General features: G+C 38.8%; 1 protein-coding gene across 2 annotated transcripts in view; it reads left to right on the top strand.

Annotated features, from left to right (window-relative positions):
* The window catches only part of SUSD1 (sushi domain containing 1), a 1,084,671-nt gene that overhangs the window by 260,164 nt on the left and 799,691 nt on the right, over positions 1 to 24,816 (top strand). For both annotated transcript variants that reach the window (XM_044061072.1, XM_044061071.1), the window contains exon 5: positions 23,970 to 24,149. In XM_044061072.1, coding sequence (XP_043917007.1) covers positions 23,970 to 24,149 — 180 coding nt within the window. The remainder of the gene's footprint in view (positions 1 to 23,969; positions 24,150 to 24,816) is intronic.

Genomic DNA, 24,816 nt, shown 5'->3' with positions numbered 1-24,816 from the left:
AGCAGTGTGAATGACCAGTCTCTTGGGGTTCCTCTACCTCACACAGTGTAGCCACTTATGTGTCCTAGTACTGCTGATATTGCAGTGTTAAGTGCTGCAGAAGATTTGTAGACTTTTTTGGCACACAGCATGCATGGTCATGCTATGCACAGTATTTAGTTGGGGAAATAACATGCTGAGGACCACTGATAGGAATGTGACTACATGCTACTTCTATCCCCAGCTGCCCCAGTGGCAGAGGATGGCAGAGGATGTAGAGTGGGATACCATTGGATGGACAGCTGAGTTTAGACTAGTGGTCATATTGGTGAAGTTGCTTACCTCATCAGGTTGCTCCATAATTGTCATAATAAAACTTTTAAATTCTGATATAAAAGTAGTTCATCTGATGTGATTTGGGAAAAGGGAATAAAGATACAGTAAAGTAAACTCAGAAGGTTGAAGAGCATCTCATTGGTATAGATGATAAGACAAGGAGGCACTGTTTTGGAATATGAGGAAAGATAAAATATAATCGACTGTGCAAAAACCAAGATGGTCGAATGAACTGATTTTTCACAGGACTCTTTGGAGTTTGTAATGGTGAAATGATTGCCATTATCAGAGTTAGATGTTAAATATGGAAAAATATGGAAGCCTAGACCTATATACTGCGGTGGTGGTGCTGCGGTAGCGTTGTCGCCTCACAGTTAGATGTTGTCCATTCGATTCTCAGTTAGCGCGTCTTCTGTGTGGCGACATGCGTGAACGGGAGTTCCTTCATTGAAGGTTGTGCATTAGGCCTGGCAAGCCAGCACGTAAAACTCTACTGCCAATCATTAGCGGACTGGAGTTCCGCTGTGATGACCCCTAACCGGGAAAAGCCGAAAGACACAAACAATGGAAGCCTAGACCTATAATGAAGGCCATCAATGGCTGAGCAACCTATACTGGAGTATGATTATTCCAAGCTGACTCTGAAACATTGCCTACAGTTTGTGGATGCAATAATAGTGTAAAATAAGAAAGTTGGAATAAAAAAATCAACATTTTCTGCTGTTCTGAAAATGTTTTGGATTTGGTAGTCTACTGAATTATGAAAACCCCAGTGAAGTAATAACAAAGACAAAAAAATGTTCACTATGATTGAAGAAGTTACAAAATGAATAAATAGAGGCAGGGAGGGTTACATTGAGATGCTACTGAAGAGACAGAAGAAGAGTGGCCAAGTAATGTGCATTCAGCAAGGAAAGGCAATTGCTGATGTGTGCAGTCCCTGCAACAAGATAGCTTGAGAGATATGACAGTTTTACTTGAAGAAATGGGTATACAACAGGGATGCTATTGATAAAGTGTTCAATTTTCCAAGAATGTTCATCTGGAATATTATTGTAAATGGAAAACTTTGGCATAGATGCCGGATAAGTGACTATATCTTGTTCTTCAGATAGCAGTAGTATTAATAGTCACATCTTTGAATGAGTGATTATATTAAATGAGGTTTGGTATCTCATTTACTGAGACTGATTAGATACATTATGTGTTGAAGCATCAAAGAGATGGACATGACTATGCTTAGTTTGAATTACCAGTAATAAAGTGTAATTATGGTATTTATTGAAAATGATACACAGAAAAAAATACAAGGTGGAAGCAATGGACTAAAAAGGACCTTTATTCAAAATAACACTCACAGCAAGTACTTTTGGCTCTATCATCAGAACACGATGAAGTACTAACTGTTAGAAATCTGCTCATATCAGGTTTGAACTGGAATATTGGGAAGTATTAACCATATGAGTATCAGTTATTATAACCATCCTACTGAAGTATAACCATATGGCTGAATAATTATGACATTTATGGAAACTGTTAAAATGTTATAATAGATGATTATTATGACATTTATGGAAACTGTTAAATGTTATAATAGATGATTAAAGTATTAAACAATAGAAAAAATTGCATCTGAACTGAAACATGGTGAAATACTAGTCATGAAGCTAAACAATTATTGTATCTATGAAAGTACTGAAATAAATTAATTGTTGAAGACTGTGGCTAAGTAATCCATCTTACCCACAACCCCTTTTTTCCCATTTTTGCATGAGGTCTTGGTGAAACATCAATAAAAACAATTGTCTAGAGACAATGTTCACTCTGCCGGGTAGATAGCCCTACCACTGATGTTCTTCCAATTCAGCAGTTAGCGCAAAGGACTAAAGATCCAACTTGTTAATGAGTTGCTTCCTTTGGCAAGGACACAGGGTTTGAATCTTTCCACCTTCATTTAGGTTTGTCGGTTGGCATAATGGTTAACGTGTTTACAGACACAAGGTACAGGGTTTGATTCTCACCTTTGGGAAGCATGGCTAGCTTTAGAAAGGTTTCCTTGGGTGATTAGCCTAGTAATCACCTATAAACCTATATCACACACATGCATACACACTCACACCTACAGCCAGTTTAGAGTGCCCATTCCACCTACTGCCTGTCCGTGGAATGTGGGAGGAAATTGAAACACCCAGAGAAAACCCTTATAAATACAGGGAGGACATGCAGACTCCATGCAGAAGGTACTTTAGCCGAGAATAGAACCAGAGAATCTCTTGCTGTGAGGCAACAGTGCTACCCACTGTGCCATTGTGCCACCATTTAATGTGGATAAGTAATGATTATAAGAAAATATTATACTGTTTTAGACTTAAAATGTTGTGAAATATTAGCCATGTAACTAAGTAATCTTATAACTACGCTTGAATAATTATGATGTTGACTGAAACTGGTTGATTTGTGCTTCCTCAAGCTACAAAACCTTGGACATGTATTTGTTGTCAACAGGATTTATTTTAGCACAATGCACTAGTTCACCTGCTATCTTATTTTCCCAAAATGTTGCCAAGACCAAATTCACTGAAGCTTCAGCTGCACAAAGTACATTCATCAAAGCATCAACTCAACAAAAAGCTTTTTTTTTTTTTTTTTTTTTTTTTTTTTTTGCAGGGGCAGATCACCCTATACCCTCCCTATTGGGGGGGAGGTGGCAAGTCACCTTGTACCCTCCCTGTTGGGAGGAGCTTCACCTCTACACACAATCTTACTTATAAAACCAAGTAAAAAATCACAAAGGCAGTCAACGAATGTAAAAACAGCTTGAAGATCGACTGTAGATTGTATACAAGTACTCAAAAGGTGCAAGCACCACTTTAATACATAAAACAATAAAAACTGGTTAGCGCTTTCATTTCACAATGTGTAAAACTTCATCAGACAAACAAAGTTCACAAATGTCACTTCCTTTATGCTTTACCATCCATTCTCATTGGTTGCCACACATTGATGCTGAATTTAAAATAACTCACACATTAACTAATTGAGTGCTGTAAGGGAACCACTACACAATGAATCTATGCACTTGCTTAACATTAAAAAACAGACACAATGAGTTGCTAAAATGTTGCATGCACTAATGCATAATTAAATTACTGTTTAAAAACAAGCTGTATAAGCTAAAACTTTTTTAAACTTTCTCCTAATTACTGCTTACACTTTTGTATGATCTATTTGTGACCTATGTATTTTTCATATGTATACATATATATATATATATATATATATATATATATATATATATATATATGTATTCCCATTACTATGTGTTCACTTGGACTTTTTTCCTTTCCAGTGCTTTTAACTTCAAAATGGGGGAAATGGAACTTCTCTCATTTATGCCTGGACAGCTGTAAGCCTGTAGACGAATTTGCCATTTAAGTTCACTGATTTCTAATGTCAGTGCCCAAGGTTTATTGTCATAAATAATGGCATGATCTATAGCCATGTAATGGAAAACATGCCCTTCAATATTGGTGATATGCTTTGCTAGGGCATTATTTGTGTTATGTTTTTTAATGGCATACTCATGCTCGTATAATCTCTGAGAGAACCTTCTCTCCATCTTTCCTATATAGAAACACGGGCAGGATTTACATGAGGCCAGGTATACTACTGCTTTAGAAGTGCAAATATATCTGTCCCTAAGATAATATGTGTTATTCCAAACAGTAAAGCTGTTTGACACTTGAATTGTATTACACCATGTGCAGGCTCGACACTTAACCATTCCTTGTTTGCATTTTATTTCTCCTGTCTGTTTTGTCCTCAGTAAATCCTTAACATTTGGCCCCTTATACAATTCTTAGATTTTCCCGTATTCTCTGTCTTATATTTGAATCCTCTAATAGGATGGGCCAGTTCTTTTCAAAAATGTTCCTTAACATGGCAGTGTCCTAGTTGAAAGTCAAAACCAAGGTTTTTGAAAATTCAGATGTTACCCCTTCATTTTCATTTTCCAGTCGACTCTGGGTCCTGGCCTCACTGCATATTATCTCATATGGCTGATTTACAAACTGCTCAGGGGTGCCACAGTGGCTTAAAATAGGCTGAAAATGGCCATTTAGTCTTTTTGTAGTAACCTCTGAGATTAATTCGTCCACAAGATCAGAGGGATAGCCCCTACTAAGAAACGTAGACCGCAAGGTGTTAACTTCTTCAATAAAGTCATTGTGCGTGGTGACCATCCGGGCTGCTCTGACAAGTTGCCCCTTCACAACCGACCACTTTTGATGGTAAGGGTGCGAACTGCTAAAGTGCAGAAAGGAATTGGAGTATGTCACTTTCCTATGAATCTTAGCGATTTATCTGGTGTTAATGGTATCTTTAAGAAGGCAAATGTCAAGGTAATGGATGGAATGGATGCTATTATCAAAGGTAAACTGCAATAAAGTTGTAGTCTTATTGATATAATTCAAAAAGCTTTCCAACTCTATAAATGGCCCTTTCCATATGACAAAGATGTCGTCCTGGAATCACTGATAAAGCTTAATATGGGGGTAAAAGGTTGATGAAAACACAAATTGCCTCTCCCAGTAAGCCATGAGAACATTTGCAAAAGCTCCGCCACATGGTGAGCCCATGGGTACACCCTTACGCTGTAAATAAAAGTTATTGTTAAAGGAGATGTAGTTGTTAATGAGAACTAACTCTAGAAGTTCCATGATAAGCCTATTAAGTCTCATGAGCCACTTTATATTTTAACAGCATCTCACTAACCCAATCCAGACCTACATCTTGTGGGATGACCGTATGAAGGTCTTTGACATCTGTGGTAACTAGGAGGTCATTGGCATTATAAGAAATGTTGTTTACCTGGACCAAAAAAGCTCCATGAATCTTTTCAGATCTGTGATTCCTTTGCTATGATTTTTTTCAATTCATAATCCACATACTGGGCACCTGCTGACGTTATGGAATTCCAGCCATCCACAAGGGGTCTCATTGGGGGGTTGTCCAATCTTACTTATATATACTAATTCCATGGTAACAGTTGTTGTTGTTGTCTTTCGGCTTTTCCCGGTTAGGGATCGCCACAGCAGAACTCTGGCCCACTAATGATTGGCAGTAGATTTTGACGAATGCCGAGGTGCCAGCTCGACATTCAACCTTCAACGAAGGCACGCCCATTTACGCATGTCTTTTGAATGCCCACCCAACTGTGGGGAGGACATGCAGACTCCACACAGAAGGCACTTCCCACACTCCAGCTGAGAATTGAACGGGAGAACCTCTTGCTGTGAGGCAACAATGCTACCGCTGCACCACCGCGGATAATTCCATGGTCACAGTACTGTGGAGAAAAGGGTAAAGAATCTAAGTATCAAGTAACTTCAGCAGACAAACGCAGCCAACTACAAAATTAACAATTAAAATAAAAAATCATCTCAGCAAATCATGGAAAACAGTGGTTTATTAAAATCTCATTGATGTGTGCTTAAATGCCATTACATAGACATTTCAAAAGCATTCACATATTCATTTGCTGTGATCCTGTTGGACAGTTGAATAAACTGATCTGCTTCCTCACTGTTCACATTTTAAGTACCGATTTAATGCTTACACAACCATTTTTTCCTGGAATAAGTCAGCTTGTAACAAATTAATCCATTTATATTCAGAATTTTCTCTCTGTTATTAGTTTATTATGCTTTATGATTATACAACCATAGGGATACAATGGTTGAGTTACATGGTATGGAGGTAATGTCTCCGCCTTGGGGGCTGAAGGAATGCTTTCTTCTCTGCAAAAAAATGCTTCTTTTGGTTTCTGCATTGGATTGAATTTGTAATTGGTGTGTTTCATTCAGCTGGCATGTTGACCCTTTAGTTTTTAAAGATAGACAGTGGAATGCTGAATACCACAATCTGTGCACTTTCTTTAACTTGATTAATTCCAAATGAGACTCACACATCCTTTGCAACATTTCTCTTCTCAGGTGATTTGGAAGTATCAGTTTGTCTGTTTTGAAAAATAAGCCTGCTATACAGTTTATCTCCACTTTAAATGAAAAGTTATGCTGAATTTATTTCTGTGTGGCCGTTTTCTGTTCTAATCAACCTTTCATATATATGTCTTTTATCCTTCTCATTTCTTGTTTTCCCTCAGTACATCTCAGAAACTCTGTAGCCTATTTTTCTGTCATGAGTAGTTGCACTAAAATACAAGTAATGTACATCTAGTTTACAAGCAGATCCTGTGGATTCAGCTCAGCATATCAGCTGTATGTATTTGACCACCTGGCCTATATCTTTCTCTCAGATTACACTTCTGTAAAAGTAATAGCATTCTTTGTAACCTTGGTGGTAGTGGTACCTTATGCAATCTCTTCTTAAAATACTCTATAGAGTCTTATGGGCACTCTCATCTTGAATCTGATTTTCATAGATACACTGGTGAAATTTCTCATAGCCGTATACAATTACATGTCTTAGCAAATGCTTTCTGGCAGTCATTAAATGCTGTTGAAACATAAGTATCCTACCAGACTGCCAACAATTAAATGACGTCCCTTACTATTCTGGGTCAGTAACTAAGGAGCTTCAGTCCTCACTACTGACTCCAATATGAGCCTTTCACTTCAACAGAAGTAATATTTCACAAATTTCCCCTAAGAGCACAAAAGGAACACACTGTATTTTTCTGGGACAGGAGTCTATACCTCTGTCCACCCAAATGTATTTTTCCTAGTACGTACTTCAGAACAAAGTGTCCCAGTTTAAGACCTCTGATACATTCACACTCATAGTAAATTTAAATCTCACACATCCACCACTTCTGGGAAAGCCTGGCACAGATTTCCAGCTGTGTCTCACTCCCAAAATAATACAGTAATGCTGCTACTAATCAGAGGGTCTTCATGCCCTTCCAAAGGGGTGTCCAATTATGAAAATTAATTATTAAACTAAATATCTATGACCAGAACTGCCAGGCATTCAAGATGACCTGGGGAGTATCAAACAGATAGAAGCGCTCTCTAATCTCTAAAGAAAAACACTGTTTTTCAGCCACAATGTGAAGTAATGAAAAACATTTAATAATAAGTAAAAATGATTACAAGATTGAAAATCAGTAATTCTCAATAAACATTAGAATTTAGTCACCAGAAATGTAAATTAAACTGCAGGATAGAAGTTGATTATTCAAGAAAAACTTTATCTTAATAACTAAACTTTCCTGATCTAACTAAAGAAATACTGTCCCTGATCTGCTCTAAGATATAATAGCAAGGCCAAGGTAAGCTTACAGTTTTCTTGGTGAGTTCTCTTTTCTTGGTATTCACTGACTGCTCAGTACTTGACAAACTGCCCAGCTTCACAGTCTCAACTGTCTTTAGCAGTCGCAACTGTCTAATTTTAAAATATAACAGTCAGCTGTAAAAAAGGTTCTTTTTCTGTCAATCAGCTGTTTAAATAATCTCCTAGCAGCAAGGAACATTCCAATAATCTCACTGACTATTCAGCTGATTATCCACAGTTTGTACTTTAGAATATCCCTCTCAAACATGTACAGTTGTTTGTCCTCTGGTGACACTAGTTGTACCACAACTCTGCCATTTTCATTATCTAGATTTAAGGCTTTTAAAATTAAGAAGTGATCCATGTATCTCAGCTCTGTAACTTTTTACTACTATAATTTGTCTTCAACATGAGGTTATGCTGTCTTATTCGTCAGTGAAAGGGTCAAGTCTTTTGTCTTGTTCTTGAGTGATTGTATATCATCACTAATGGCATCACTTCGAAAAGCTTCAATTTTCTCAACAATACCTCTCTGAAACACTTTCATTGTTGATAAAATATCCAGTGGAAGTTTACCGAATCTGTGTTATCATATGGGTGTGTTGAATGGTTAAGTGTACACAGCTCAGATCCTTCTTTATCCACTTATCTAGCTTGATTTGCCAAAGTTCCTGAACAGAGGCAAGTGCAGAAAAAATGTTTGCATTCAGCACATCCGCAACATTATGCAATCTTTATCATTCATCTGAGCTGCCTCTAGAATAGGCAGTGGGACCTCAGCTTAAGTTCTAATTAAATAATTTTCATCTCAGGATTGTAGTATCTCCATCGTGCTTAGTATTGACCCAGTTGACTCGGGAGGGGATACATCCTACAGAATCTGTTCTTTAGACCTAAAACGTATGCATTCAAAATGTTGAACCACAACCATGGACAATTTCATTGTTTTAAGTCTGTGTAAAGGTATGATAGTACTCCTTGTGCTTGATCTGATGGGATTTATTCTTCACAAATCTATGTTGATAGCAGACTGTAATAATCAAACTTTCTTTCAAGAATGCGTTCAAGAATTCCCCAGTAATTTCCTGAGGGCTGAGTCTTCTGTAATTTGTTGGTTGTTCTACAAGTTGCCTTTGTCCAGTTTGGTGGGAGAAATAAATCAGCTACTGGTTCTGTCAGTACATTTATTGGCTTGTAACCCAACAGCTTTCCTAGAATCTTTACTATCTGTTCTGTTCCTTAATTATTGAACAACCACATATTGATGTTCTCAACTCCAGCCCTACTCACCACTATCCTATTTAGTAACTTTTTTCTCTAAAATAATATTTCTTACATTTTAATAAATTGCACAACCATATTCTGGCTTTTCCTGCATGCACATTCTGGATGTTCTGAGTAATTTGTAATCTCTCCATATTTCTTAATATGCACCGCTTGCTTTTTTCCCATACATGTCTTTCAGAACTTCAAGAGTGGTTCTTTATGAATTGTTCTTAACATTTCCCTGGTCTTGGTAGACTTCCTTATCCTCCCATTTTAATGTATGTTCTCTTGAATTTAATACAACCTGCACTAGTTCCCTTTTATAGGTGCATATGTAAGTACTGGACAAACAGTCTGCCAGCAGTTAACAAGCCTATCCAATACCATATATTTAAAAGTTCCCTCCAACCTCCAGAAGGGAAACATAAGATAAACCAGAAGAGAACTTGAGGTCATTTATCCAGTTGTCTAGCTTTACCATGAAGTTGACAAGGGTTCTACTCTGCTTGACATGTAGTGAAAGTTTGTTTCAGGGGTGGATGATATACTGGAAAATGAATTTATCATGCCAACATGTCTTATTTAACTGTTGAAGAAGGCCTAGTTCTTTTAACTAGATATTTCAGGAGCCATTGATTCTGCAAAGGAATAGGAAGTTGAAGAGAGTTTAATCTTTCACTGCTCAGAAGGCTAGACACAGAACCCCATGGTGGAGTCTGTCAGAGACTGATTACAGAGACAGGGCTGCCAGTCTGTGTTGATGACTAAGATTTTTGAGTACACTAATTTTTTTAGTTATGAATATCTAAATTTTCTTTAGTTGAGTGGTATGTTTAGACAAATAAAATGCCAAAAAGTGCATTAGATTTGAAATTGGGTCTGATGCAATATGATATGCATCAAGAAGAGATGCTTAGAAATTAGATGAGTCAGATAGAAGGCTTTCTACTATTGACATGATTATCAAAAGATGAGGAGTTATCAACAAGACTGCCTGATTCCCTTATGACAGTTCTAACTGGAAAGGTGTTTTGCGTATATAGTATGGAAAATGTGTTGTATACCAACATTATCTGTACAACATGATTTGAGACCATTGTCCTTTCACCAACTGTTAATATGGCCTAAGCACATACTGGTTCATTTGTGAGTAAATGGAAGAGTGAATAACAACACCCAATTTACAGTAATTTACAACTTAAATAGCCATAAGCCACTAAGTTTTGGCCTGAAGGTATGAGAAACAGATGCAAACAGCACTGATAACTTTTTTGTTTTCAGAACTGGCACGTGTGACTCTAACTGTATGTTTTTTTCAGACAACCAGTTAGCTATCATCTGCACAGTGTAAAGATTTATATTCAGATTTACAAGTCCATTAATAATGTCTTCATGAGGAACAGTGTCAAAGGCATTGGCCAGGTACATATATGCTGTATGTACTGTGGAACTGCTATCTGTGTGTACCCAGCCTAGATGGATCATCTCCAGTAGCCATTTCAAAACTGCTGTTTGATTCTGATGTGCACCTTAGTAACAATCCCCTTATTTCCAATACTCATTTTTATTGTGAATCAGACTAAACATTGATAGCATTTTGCTAGTAGTGTCTCTCCTTTCAACTCTTGGTTCCTTAATGAACAATACTCAAGTTTAATTTTTCCTGCCTTGGTTATTATACACATTCACTGCATCAAAGAATCAAAGAAGCTGTCCTGCATTCTGGCCCTGTGCAATACATTGCTAAAGCCCTGACTACAGCCAGAATTTTATTAGTAGTTTGGGAGCTAGAAGGATTGGGGTGAGGGGAGAGAGCAGCCAAGCCTTGCTCACCCATTTTGTAGGGAGGTGGAACAGCATGCTGCACTACAACCCCAGAAGGACTCTGGAAGCACTGCAGCATCATCATCATCAACAGCAGCAGAAGCAGGTATTCATTTGATTTGGCTTCATGTTTCATATATGCCAAGAAGGTGTTCACATGTACAGAAACACCCATGAGCTCTCCCCTAAAACAGAAGTGTATGTGGAAGCTACTGACCATTGTGAAGAGGGATTAGGTATTGTGATAAGGGGCCAGTATGGCTACAGAATGGCCTGCTCTGTGACATCTGACAATGAGGAATGAATGTGCTCATAAAGTGCTTGGTCTGAATAGAGAAGAAATAAGCCACAGAGCCTTTGCTTTTATCAGAGAATAAATGTATCTGTAGTCCCTATAGGAGGCAGAAGGGAACATATGGGTGTACTGGTTGCAGGGAGGCATACCTGATGGAGGTCATTCGGGGATTAAAAAAAGAGACACTGCTTCTGAGAGGACTCACTCCTATGTCTTTGTGACAGCTGATGTAGTTCATGCCATCCCATTTAGGCTTTGGCATTGCTGTGATAGATATGGTGGTGTTTCTTCTGCAGTGCTTTTTTATTTGTTTGTATAACTTTGTTCAGATCCTTTAATTGAATTTATAGTTTTAAATTTGCTCCATCCTCAGAAATATGCCCTTGACTCCTGAAAATATAGACATGTGACTTTTGCCTTTGTCTCACCTAATTATCTCTTTCACACTTTATGCTTTCTCTCATGTTGCTCTTTTTCTGTAATGGCTGCTGTGATGCCCCTATCTCTTTACTATTCAGAACTGACACTTGTAAGCAAGACACCTTGCATTCATTGAGCTAGCTCTTAGATTGACTCCTTTCCCAGACTATTCCCTTATGATACTGTTGTCTCTGCATTTGAAATTAATTAAAAGGGAAAGTTTTTCTTTTCATTGTATCTGTGACCCACTAATCCCTTTATAGGTTGCTACTAGGCTAACGACCACTAGGACTCTTACAAGCATAGCCACGTACCCCAAACCATTTGAGTCCCAAGTGTCATACGAGCCAGGGGGGCATGTTAGTAGGCAGGTAGCTAAGGATTTGTAGGGGGGTGTTAGGATAATATTTTTCTTACTGACATCATCTGTTTATAAGGGACATGCAGGCCAGACCAGTAGATTTATGATTTCCCATCCAGTCATCAAGGTTTCTTTGAATAGTGTCAGGGACGAACTCTGTTTTACATGGATGGAGAGCCTATTCCATAGTATGGGGATCCTTTGGAACAAATATCTGTCTCTTCAGCACATTCTCTTTATGTCACAAGTGAAGTTCATATCCCTGGATCTAGTGTCTCTGGTGCTGTTAGTATGCATATGTGCAATGGATCCATCAGGGCTGGGTCTGTGGAAGCCCTGTAAGCCAAGCAAAGATCCCCTCTTAGCAGCCTGTAGGAGACTGAATACAGAAATAAAGGTGATCCGTAGGACAGGGTATTCTTGCCCTGAGTTCTCCTGGTGAGAAACTTTTGTCGGCATTTCAACTGTTGCAAATGTCTGGTTATGTACATGCCAAAAGGGGCATTGTATTCAATGATAGGTCTGATAAGGGCCTAGTAGAGTGGTACTATAACTTCCTTGGACTTGGATGTCATACCCTTACCTATAAGTTGGGCGACAGAATGGTTTTATATGTTGGTCACAAGCCAGTTTGCTGTCTACATATGTTCTCAGATCCCTTACTACTGGATCGCCTCTTAGGGGTATTTTATGATGGAGTAATTTACTTGGGTTGACAGTTTCCCAAAGGGCATTATAATGCATTTTTTTGCATTGAGTTTTCGGCCATGGCCTTGGCTCCAGTCACATGTCTGTGTTAATCCCTTTTGCAAGATGTTGTTGTCTTGGGGGAAGTCTATAATAGCTCCCAATTTATAGTCATCTGTGAACTTGGTGAGCCCGGGACTTTTAGTTTTAGCCTTGACTTCCAAGAAGTAGATGCCAAACAGGAGAGGGCCAGGCATGGATCTCTCAGGTACTCTGCTGGTGACTGGTCTCTTGGTCAAAATGGTTTCACTGATCCTAACTTATTAGATCCTGTCTGTGAGACAGACGGAAATCCAGCAAGTTATGTAAGGGTCTGCACCTAGCTGAGAGAGTTTTTCAACAATACCCGAGTGGGTTATTGTATCAAATGCCTTATCCAGGTCAAGATATGCAGTATGGACTGTTTTACCCTCATCCATTGCCTTGGTGACCCTCTGAAAGAAGTCTACAAAGTTAAGTAGGCATGATCCTCCCTTAACAAAGCCAACTTTGGCTGGGTCCAGTGTCTGTAGGTTGACAGTGTCCTTGTTTATCATTTCCTGATAATTCATTCCATGGCTTTCCATATTAGACTTTTTAGACAGATTGGTCTGTACTTCCCTGGGTCAGTTGATGGTCTGGCCTTGTGAAAGGGAATGACTGTTGTGGTCTTCCATTCATTTGGAGTGTAACCTGTTTCAGGGCTGTAGTTGATGAGTGCCTCAAAGTGGTCCTCATAAATCATGTTTCAGACTGTTCAGGAGGAAACCTGTCAGGACCCATGGAGGTGGTGCTCTGGGCTTATCAAGTGCTGCTAGCATCTGATCCCTTATGCTAGCTGGGGGAAGTGTGTTGGAGAGATTTCACCTGGTGGAGCTGGGGGAAGGGGAGATGAAGTATGAGCTAAATTTATCAGCCAGTAGATTTGCTGTGTCACGCTGATCAGTGTATGTGACACTGTTCACCGCCGGTTCAGCATACTGTTATGTGTCATCTTTAAGGTTCCAGATCTAGCTGAAGAAAGCCTTCTGATTGTCCTTAGCCTGTGAGGCTATCCTGACTACATAGTTAGTCTTGTTGGACTTAATTAAACCTCTCAGTTTCCTGTCTAGGTGTGTAAGAGAACACTTGTCTTTAAGGAAATTGCTTTTCTTGATTTCAGCCATGAGTTTTCTTTTTTATTACATATCCTGTTTAGGTGAGGATTCTTCCAGTGAGATCTGCTTTTAGTGTTTGCTTTGATTTTTTTCTGGTAGGTATGGTAGCCTCTATGTAGCCATTCACATGTGATTCTGTGAATAGTTCTGCATTGTTAGCTATGGTCTTTGGCTTCGGGGGGAGCCGTTAATTTTGACAAACTGTCAGTTAATAGGATGCAGTTTACCTTTGAATAGTTCCTAACTGTTACTAGTTTAGCTAGATTTTCTGGGTTGATTTTTACTTCAAATGAGACAGCTTTTTGATCTGACCTCACTAGTCTGCATATGACATTGGTGGCACTTCTCACTCATGTTGGTGAGTACCAGATCCAGTATGTTTGATCCACAGGTTGGAGCATTCACTATCTGTTCCAGGGTATTTGTGTTAATAAAGTCCAGTAAGTGTTGTGCCTGTGAGTTTGAGGCAGTGTAATTTTCCCAGTCTGTAGAGGAGCAGTTAGAGTCATCCATGAATAGACTGTTTGATTGGTTTGGGAGTGCCTGTAGTAGGTTTAGGTAAGAATTGTGAGATTCTAGGGGCATAGATGATGACCTGTAGCTAGCCATGATATGGTGAGGAGCCTTTCCTATGGTGACTTGCATGTGACTGAGCTTCATGGTGTCATCCTGTTTAACCAACCTGGGGGTATGTTTGTTACTAACGTAGACTGAGACACCTCCACCTTTGGTCCCAGTTTGTGCTGTTGTTGGTCTAACTGTGTGGAAGACATTGAAGTGTTGCACTTCCGGAGTACTTTCTATGGCTTTAAACCCATTATTAATCACAGCACAGATGTCTATATTCTCCAGAGCGAAGAGGGCTTGAAGACTGTGGAGTTTCTTGTTTAGGCTCTGAGCATTGAGCAGTAACACCTTAAGGTTGCTTGCAGAATTTTTCACTGTGTTAGCAGTTTTGTCTTTTTGGCATTGCCTAAAAAAAATCTTAGGGGCGGATAAAGTTTTAGCTAGTATCCAAAATCCTAGGGGGAACAGGTACAAACCATCCTTGACAAAGCAATGTGGTATTTTGACCATGTTCTCCCTTGCTGATAGCTATTGAATCCCCTTGGAATGACAGCAGAAACTAAGCCAATTATTAAAATCAATCCTTTTATGCACATACTGTGGCATTATCCTTGGTGAAGGTAGAAAGCTGCTCAATGCAAGACTCATACCCATCTGTGACACATATTTTGAGAGATCCATTATGTCTCTTTTCATATAGTCCAGTGAGGTATGTCTCAGGTCATTTACACCCACATGGACTATGATAGAATCATATTAGTACCTGTCTCCAGAATGGCAACTAACCATTATGTTCCCTTTGTGTAACCTGGTGAGTGTGGCATATGTGTGTCACACAATGGAGTCCCCAATAGCAAGTGTATGCTTGCCTCATGGGCTTTGCACTTGGTGGACCATTAGGTGTAGGCTTATGTGAGATGCTTGGTGCTGCTTTTGGTATGTTTTTGGTATGTGCTTTAGTGACTGAGTAGTGTTGCCATTAGGTGCCTTTGGAGGTCTTTGAGATTTGGGTAGGTTCTTTTAAGTGCATCAGTGTATGTTATCTGTGTGTTGTGAACTGTAGTGAGGGATGTAGTGTGGGTATTCTTGACAACATCATTTGTGTGCAAGATTTTTGTCTCCAAGGAAGTTGTATATTTACATCTCTCACATACCATGTTACTTTCTTTAATGATTAATGGATTGTCTGAGAACATGAGACAATTGCTACATTGCCTTAGTATGCCCAAATCTTCCAAATTGGCCACAGAAATATTTGGAAATCACATATCCATGTTGTCTCACCTTGTATTAGGGATGGTTGTTTAAGGACTGGGTTTTAACAGGGCTCTCCTAGGGTAGTTTTGGGGTTAAGTACAAGATGTTTTATAATGCTAGGATATGGTAGTGCTATTTGATGCACAAGCTTGCAGCTATAAACTTATTTCCGCACAGTGCCACACTGTTTTAACAGTTTTTGGATCTAGTCCTAAATGTATAGATAATTTTTGCTGTTTAGGCATTTACTGTCTAGGGCACTGCTTAATGGAGCTGTCCAGTGGGCAGCTCTGGCCAGAAAAAAGAAGTTTGAAAACTGACTCCTATGCCCTCTAACCAATAAATAACCACACTTTGAGTTTCCTGCAGTACTTCCCAACACAGAGAGAACAGGTAAACACCTTCTGCCATAAGATGAATGATACTGGAATTTCTTGATGTAAAAGCACAGCAAAAACAACTTTCAAATACAGATTAAACAACAAACAGTTACCAAACATCTACGTCCCTGGCTAATTCACCCCTCTGAAAAGAGATTTGGAGGCACACAGACTAGAAAAGTCAACAACATAAAATGAATATTTTTGCCACAAAATTAAATAAATGCTTTAAAAATGCTCAAAAATAGTAGTTATACTGTATAAACACACTTCACAAGCCACCAGCAGTAACTGAAATTAATTCTTTGTTTCTTCTATTTTTGATGTATATATTTTCTACTTGTTCATGTATTTTGTACTTTTGCCACACAGATCATATGCTTCTCTGGTTTAGCCCTAGCCATCCAGCAAACCATACACCCATGGGCATTACCATATTCCTAGTGGCCAAAATGCATTGGGATTATCTCAATGAAATCTAGTTGACTCTTTTTCTCCTCCTGTAGTTATCACTACTTTATTACTTTCCTTACAGTGTTAATACATTTGTTGCCAGGTAATTTGTGCCTTCATGTGGTACAGAATGAAGTCTACTCCTTACCTTCTTAAAAATAAGTTTTCTTACCTTATCCCTGTCTAATTATTGATTAACTACATCTCTGACTATGCTGCTGTCTATTTTTCTGACATTATTTCTGTTCAGTATTTGTATTGTTTTATACTACATCACTTCCTGAGTTATGAAGCTGTGGTTGAAGGCACTGAAAGTCATCATTGCTAAGCATTCACCATCAGTGTGTCCTCATCGTCTTGTGAGAGGACCTGCAGCTAAATAGGTGCACTTTTTTGCTTATGCTAGGCCTCACTATTCTATGGCAGAAAAGTGTTTTCTTATTCTTTTAAAACTATCTCCAACTATTTCTTTCTTCTCCACCACAAAAGCTCTATTGATTGTCTTGGTGACTGCTTTATTACAAGCCTTCCTTCATTTGTTCATATGGATGATAGGAATTGAGGAAGGTAAGGGCAATTTTTCACCCAGTGGCTACAGGAGTTTTCATACCTAGTATAGTCTTCTTCTGTTTCAATTCAAGGCAATAGCTGCTATACTAGGTTTCCCTGTCCCTGGTAATTCCTGTTTTTGTATGGCTGAAATGCAGTTTGTATTGGCCCATCTATTTTTTCCTTAAAGCACAAAAAGCTGTCCCTATCTATCCATTATCTGTCTATCTATCTATCTATCTATCTATCTATCTATCTATCTATCTATCTATCTATCTATCTATCTGTCTATCTTTCTATCTGTTTGCTTGTTTATGTATTTCTCTGTTTTTTATTTATTAATATTGAGTATCAGGTTAATTTGATGTTTAGTTTGAAGGGCAGAGTCTGTTTACAACAGAGATCCAGGGAGAAAAACTCCATCAAAAAATGCATTATATGACAATAATATTACCAAGTATAACACACAGATGAATAATAAACATTAAATAGAGCATATAACTGTTTCAGTTGTCTTAAATGCAGTCACGTATCATAGAGCTGATCTTCTTAGTATTATAATATAGCATTTAAGTCTACAGTGACATATGCAACAATGCTGATACTCATGCATAGTGTATGTACATGTAGAAAATCAGAAGGGTAAGTGGGTTAATACACAACATTCATAGATTCATAGGTATGTACTCGGCTAATGACCACTGGAACCTTTTTAAGCCTAATCATGCATCCCAAACCTCTGACAAGTTCTGGTACCCTTGATAATTGTAAGCAGGGCTTGGGAGATGAAACATTTACAGGTTGCCTGTGTTCATTAGAGACATAGGTGCCAAACCAGGGATGAATTTCCTGTTCCACATCCAGTTGTCCAAGTTATACTTGAAATGGGCTAGAGAGGAACTCTGCTTCAAATGGATGGTGAGTCTATTCCAGAGAAGGGGTAGTCTGTGGGATACATACTGTCACTTGTCTAGTCAAGATGTAATAGACGAGTCTTGCGGGCTCCGTTCAAGCAGCTTTTTTATGTACAAACACATCAGGATTGAGGCTTAATAACTTTAGCTTAGATAAACTTATATGCAAACTAGCTATTATATTCATACATGCGCACTCTCTAGCTGCACTCTCAAAATGGCACTGAAGCTAACACATGCTTGTTATTTATATGTACATTCAGTCCTTGAAATGCTTCTTAAAGATGCAGCACATATACTCTGTTCTACACATACCTATCCCTCCAGTAGATCATATTTATTTCACAGGCAAGGGTTAAGCCTTTAGAATAGGTAATTCTGGTGATGGTTGTTTTGTGGATATGCAGGAGATCCATCAGGATGGGGTCTGACAATGCCTTGTATGCCAGGCATAGATCTCCCCTTAACAGCCTATAGGAGACAGACTACAGAGATAGGGCTTTGAGGTCATCTACATATGGCATGTTACTTACACCCTGTATTTTTTTAGTGAGGAACTTCTGTGGACGTTGTTTGTCCCTGGCTAGGTGCATACCAGAGGGGTCATTGTGCTCATTGATAGATCTGATGAATGCAGAATACAGTGGAACAATGACCTCCTTGGACCTAGATATTATACCTTTGATTCTAAGTTGCACAACCTATAATGATAGCTTCATTACTGCAGACAAGTGATGGTCAAAGGCTAGATTACTGTCCATGTGTGTCACCAAGTCCCTGTCTATGTTGTCATCTCTTAGGAGTTAGTAGTTAATATGATAGTTACTTGGGATGGGTGACTTCCAGAAGGATACTATTATGTGTTTCCTGGTATTTAATTTTATTCTATAGTTATAGCTGAATTTGTCTGCATGGAGGTTTTCTATATCTTCTGGTTCAGTTTAGGTAGCTCCATTAACAATGAGCTTTGAACATAATTGTGTATTGCCTTTGAGATTGCAGGCATAGCTAAACAATGTCTTGTAGTTATCCTTGGCTTGGGAGGCGAAATTTACCTTAGATTTGGCTTTGGTAGACTTTGTCTTCTGAGTTGTTTGTTTAGTTTGATGAGTGCTTTTATACTGCTGGGTGCAACCATCTCTTAATTTTTGTCATGATTTTCTTCCTTCTGTTATACAGCCTACTGATGGTGTGATTCCATTGCAATGGCATGTTTTTTGACTTAGTATTGTACGTATTCCTGGTGAGTAAAACTGTCTTTATGCAGCTTTTAACATGCTTATGTATGGTTTCAGTGAACACTTCCACATGGGCAGCGGTGTTTTCATGGTTTAGGTGGTTTGAAATGTTGCCAGATTATGACATTATGAAATTAGCCTTAGAGTAGTTCCCAAATATTCCAGTGTTAGCTGGGGTTCTGGGTTCTATTTTTACTGCACTCCAACACACTTCTGCACGCCAAAAAGATTTAATGAACAAGTAAAGCTTTCGGGTTAACCACCCTTCATCAGTACATAACACCAAATGGATCTCATAAGCAGTTAAATAGGGGTTACAATTAAAACACATGATTCAGCCAGCCTAACAAAAACAACTATCAATCACATATTTAAATCACCATATTTAAAAAAACAGTTAGCAATATCTATTTAAAGCACATATATATTCATTCTATTAATATTTATATTTAAAATACATTTATTTATATCCAAACATTCTTTGCTTACAAATAATTTTTGCTAAAAATTACATCAAAGAAATTCCCATTAAAATTAAATAAAAGTATGTATGTATATTTCCATATACATAACATAAGTATAAAAAATATCTAGATGTTTTCCCTTTGCCTCTTGGTTAACACTGGCTTTAAACTAACTGCAGTATTCAAACCTGGTGTAACTTCTGCCTCTAACCTAATAATCCATTCATACTCTTTTAATTCTAACATATTAATATCACCTCCCCTCATACCTAAATTTATTGCACATGTTACCCTAAACTTAAAAACATGGCCATTTTGGCGTGCAGATGTGTGTTGGAGTACTTTGAAAAGTTTAACCAGGATTTTTTCTATTTTTACTGTAAAGGAGACCATTTTGTGGTTTGACCTTACCAGAAAGGACATTACAGTATGGGGGGGTGCAGTACTCTCCCATATTACTGAGGATCAGAGCCAGTATTTTTGCACCCTGCTCAGCATATTGGCAATACATTCCAGGAAATTTGTGTTTAAGAAATCCACAAATCCCTGTGCCTACGCATTTGGTGTCATGTATGATTCCCAGTCAATAGTTGGATAATTAAAGTCACCCATGAATGTGGTATTGGGTTGGATGATGAGTGATTTCAGTAAGCTGAAATACATGGTATGGGTTTCCTGGAGTATAGAGAGGGGCCTATAGCTTGCAAGGAAGTGTTATGGGATTTTGCCTGAGGTGATCTGAATGTGGAGAAGCTCAAGTGCGTTGTCCTGTTTGATTTATTTTTAATTTAAATCGAGATACCTCCACATATAGTCTCTACCTGTGTAGTAACTGGTCTAAATGTGTAGAAGGCATTATAACCTTGTACTGCTGGGGTGTTCTCTGCTGTTTTAAACCATGTCTCAATGGCTACACAAACATCAGCATTTTCTAGGGTGAGGAGAACTTGTAGGGAGTAGAGTTGTAGTAGTTTGAATTCATAACCTTGCGCAGTAACACCTTTAGATTTCCCTGTTTTTTATTTGCTGTGTTGGGAGTATTTTTAGTTTGGCATTGCCTAAAAAAAGATACTACAGAAGATGACAATGTTATAGTTAATATTTGAAAGGCTAGATGGGAGAGGTGTTGACCATAGCAGGGAATGCAGCATGGTCTGTTGACCATCTTCTTCCAAGCTGATAAATATTTCACTCCTTTAGAATAACACCAGAAATTAAGCCAATTAATAGTTATCTCCTGTTCATATTGTGGCATCATAGGTTCATAGGTAGGTACTAGCCTATCAGCCCAAGGGCCTAAGTAAGCCTAGCCAACAAGGTTCCTTGGCTTACGCCACCCAAGAAAGTTGTTTTCCTGTGCCCCTGTTGAGCCGAGCCACAGAAGTGATCCTTGGGGTGTACTTCCTATTTTCCATCCACTCATCAAGAAGGAAATAATGAGGAACTTTGCTTGACATAGATGGGTAGCCTGTTCCAGAGTATGGGAAGTCTCTGGGACAGGAATCTATCCCTCCAGCATGTCCTGTTTCTTGTGGTGACAAGGTTTAGGTACCTAGAACATGTAGCTCGGAGGGATTGGGATTTCTTTAGGTGTAGCATGTCCAACAGCTCTGGGCTTGACATAGCTTTATATGTTAGGCAGACATCACCTCGGAGTAGGCGATATGCTGTGGAGTAAAGCTGGAGTTTTTTGAGGCGGTCAGTGTAGGGCATCTGTTTGAGGCCAGTAATCCTCTTTGTGATGTACTTCTGTGGCCTTTCCAGCTGCTGCAGATGTCTTGTGAGGTACATTCCAAAAGGGGCGTTGTACTCTATAATGAGTCTAATGAGTGTCGAGTAGAGGGGAACAATGATCTCTTTTTTCCTGGATGAGAACCCTTTTGTGATGAGGTGTGTCATCCTTGGAGAAGATAGAATACTGCTCAATGCTAGGCTCATATCAGCCTGAGACACATATTCCAAAAACTCCACGATGCCTGTCTTCATATTGTCTAGGGTGTTACATATCAGGTCATTTATACACACATGGACTATGACTGAGTCATTCTGGTACTTGTGGTCCAATGACCTAAGTGCATGTGTAACATTGGGGATTCTGGTCCCTGATAAGCAACTGACCGTGACTTTCTCCTTACTCATCCTGAAGAGAAGGAAATCAGTGTGTCTCACAATGGAGTCTTCAATGACCAGAATGTTGGGATGTGTTCTGGCTTGCCTTATGGGCTTAGAAGTAGGGGCTCCTTGAGATATGACTGCATGTGTTGATGTGGCTGTTGTTTTGAAAGAGTGCATTTGGGGCTGCTGAGAGCATATGTTATGTATGCTTCATCTAGGAGGTCTTTGAGGTTTAGGAAGCTTACATTTAAAGTGCCTCAGCATATGTGGGTCTTTGTGTCTGCTTCATATTGTGTGTGATAGGTGCAACTTGTGTACTAATGACAACCTGATTGACATTAGGAGTGCTTTTATGTGAGAGCTTTGCCTCCAGTGACATTACACATACCTTATCAATTTGTTTGAGAATTAGCTGGTTGTCAATAAACAGTAAATTTCTATATTGCCTGAGGTTGCCCATATCCATCAAGCTGGTAACAGAGATAGTGGGAAGGTTCATATCAATGGTAGCAGGCCCTTTTTTATTGATTAGACAGATGCAATGAGAATATAAAGTAAAGTTATGAGTATATAGTTTGCAGCTCTGGGGGAAGTGCTTGTCACTGCAAACTAGTTGCCCTGTATGCAACTAGGTATTGGTGAAATTTCAAGTGTCCTTTTACGTGAAAAATTTCAACTCAAGGAGTCTGTGTTTATAGAAGACACTGCCAAACACTTGAGAAGAAACTACTAAAGTAGACCCTGATGTTTTATGGATGAAGTATTAAGGGAGATAGTCTGAAGTTAGGTTTGACAGCAGCAAATCAAGCAGTACTCACTGAAAAGAAAAAAAGAAAGAATTAGCTTTGCTAAGAATGATGAATAGTGGGGATTCACCTAAATGGCTACTACCTGTCTACTACTATTGCTGTTCATGCAACAGCTTCATGCTGCAGGAATACAATGCCCCTTTGCTTAATCTTTCAGTAGAAGCAAAACGGTAGCACTAATCTTCAGAACAGAAGGAGACCACAGGCTCCTTGGTGATCAACAGTCTTGTCTCAGATGATGCAGGGCTCTGTAGTTATTTAGACATTTCCTAGTAGATGCCTTGAATGGCAACCAGACCAATCAGGAAGGTCCCACACAGATTCTCACTGCCCAATCAGAAACAGGAATCAATGCCCTCTGCTCCTTCTGTCATCAGAAACAAAAGAGGAGCACAAATTCCAAGCTGGTACCTTTGGAGCAGTTATCAGGCTTTCTTGTGATCAGCACTTTCAGGAGATAATGTTCCTGTGTTCCTTCTGTCACCAGGAGCAAAACAGAAGCAACAATGCCAAGATGACTACTGAGAGGCAGAGGGTGGCCTCCCCAATGATTGTTGGTCTTGGGCCAGATGTTGGAGATTTTAAAGGTAAGATGGAAAAATGGGTTAATATCCTAAGAGATACACTGTTCGGTAAGCAGTTAGATATGGAAGAGGGGGTAACTCAAGCTTTGGCAATCTAAGGGGACTGACTTTAATTTTAAAAGAGCACGACAGATTGGATGGGGTGGGCACTTAGTATTTTGGCTCCATGGAGCACAGTGAGAGGAACAATAAATTTAAATAGCTGAAATGGTTGTGACTTCACAAAATGATAATTTTGTCTTTAGTGTCAATCACAAAATGGTAATTTTGTTCTTACTGACATAAGGGCCCTAAAGTTCTGTAGGCAACAGCACACTCAGTGTGAGCTTGAGAACTACTAATCTTACTGATAATGGATTTCCATATTGAAGGAACATCACAACTAAAAGCACTGTCTCCATGACACTGGAAAGTTTTAAACACTACCTGTTTAAACTGATGATACCTTGCCATCCTGAATGGCAGGTGTCATTGAAGAAGATGTCTGAATTGCAGATGGCCATTTTTGTGCAGAATGCAAGGCTTACGTGAACATGAAGAATGGGCAGTTTTGTGTGAAGTGGAGAGCTACCACAGACGAGAGAATGCACAGCAGTGGCGAGGCTGAGAGGGTTCATCAAAGTTAAAGTTGCAGTATTACTATAAACAATATCCAGGCACTTTGAAAGACTTGGCTATAGATCACTCCTATGCACAACAGCATACAACAGATATGGCCGGATATTTTGTACCCAGACTACTACCTGATCTTGGGTCACTGGAGCAGTTCAGGCACTCTAGCCATATGCCAATAGACCAAAAATGGTGTAATTTGAAAATCTGTTATTGAAGATTTACCTTAATAATTAGCACCTCATGCTTATGTTGTGATCATGTCTTCATTTTAATGTTCCTTTATGCCTTAGAAGGTTTTAAAACAGTGTAGAGTATTTCAGTTTTTTTAATTCATGGGGATTAAATAACCATGTATTTACTTTTGCAGTTGTTGACTGTGGATATCCTCCACCTTTGCCTAATTTGGTCATGTACCCACAAGGTAATACGACCTTTGGAAATGAAGTTATTTACCAATGCCAGAAAGGCTTTACCTATGAAAGTGGTATAAATACTTCAAAATGTTCTGCTACAGGAAGGTGGGAAGGAGCAAGCTTGGTCTGCAAAGGTAAGCTCAGAGACAGAGTTGTTCTTTGCATGAATGCCCTATCACTTTGATATGAACATTTCCATGTATGTGTTCTTGAGTCTCAGTATATATGTAACTGTATGAGTTCAGTGTTGCAACCAACTCCATTTCATGTAATGTGCTTTTCACTTAGATGATTTTGATGAACTATATTATCATTCAGACTTTTACTACTCAAACATATATTTATTTTATTTTATGGTCTGATTCCAAGCTGACGATGAGGCCTTCCTCTCAATTTGCCCAATTGACCCACTTGATCCCCTTGTAGGTTGTGGTTTGGCATAATAGTTATAGTGTTTACTCCACAGACTCAAGGTACAGGGGTTTTTTTTGGGGGGGGGGGGTTGCATAATGGTTATGGTCTTTACCTCACAAATGAAAGGTACAGGGTTTTATTCTGACTTTTAGTTATTGGCTAGGCATGTAATAGTTGCCAGACTTCTAATCTAATGTGAACTTATGAACATCATATTTTATGGGTTTGAGGGATGGCACAGTGTAAAGTTGTTCATCTCATAGACACAAAGTGCAGGGCTTGATTCTTGGCAAGCATTTCTAGGTTTAAAAAGGCCCCCTGAGATTGTTAACCTATAAATCATGTATCAACCTATGCACAAACACATTTAAATAGTAAACTTAAGTT

Source organism: Protopterus annectens, chromosome 2.part0 (assembly GCF_019279795.1).
Source record: "Protopterus annectens isolate FY-2018-M chromosome 2.part0, PAN1.0, whole genome shotgun sequence".
Lineage (NCBI taxonomy): Eukaryota > Metazoa > Chordata > Ceratodontiformes > Protopteridae > Protopterus > Protopterus annectens.
This window is presented reverse-complemented; position numbering and strand designations above follow the sequence as displayed.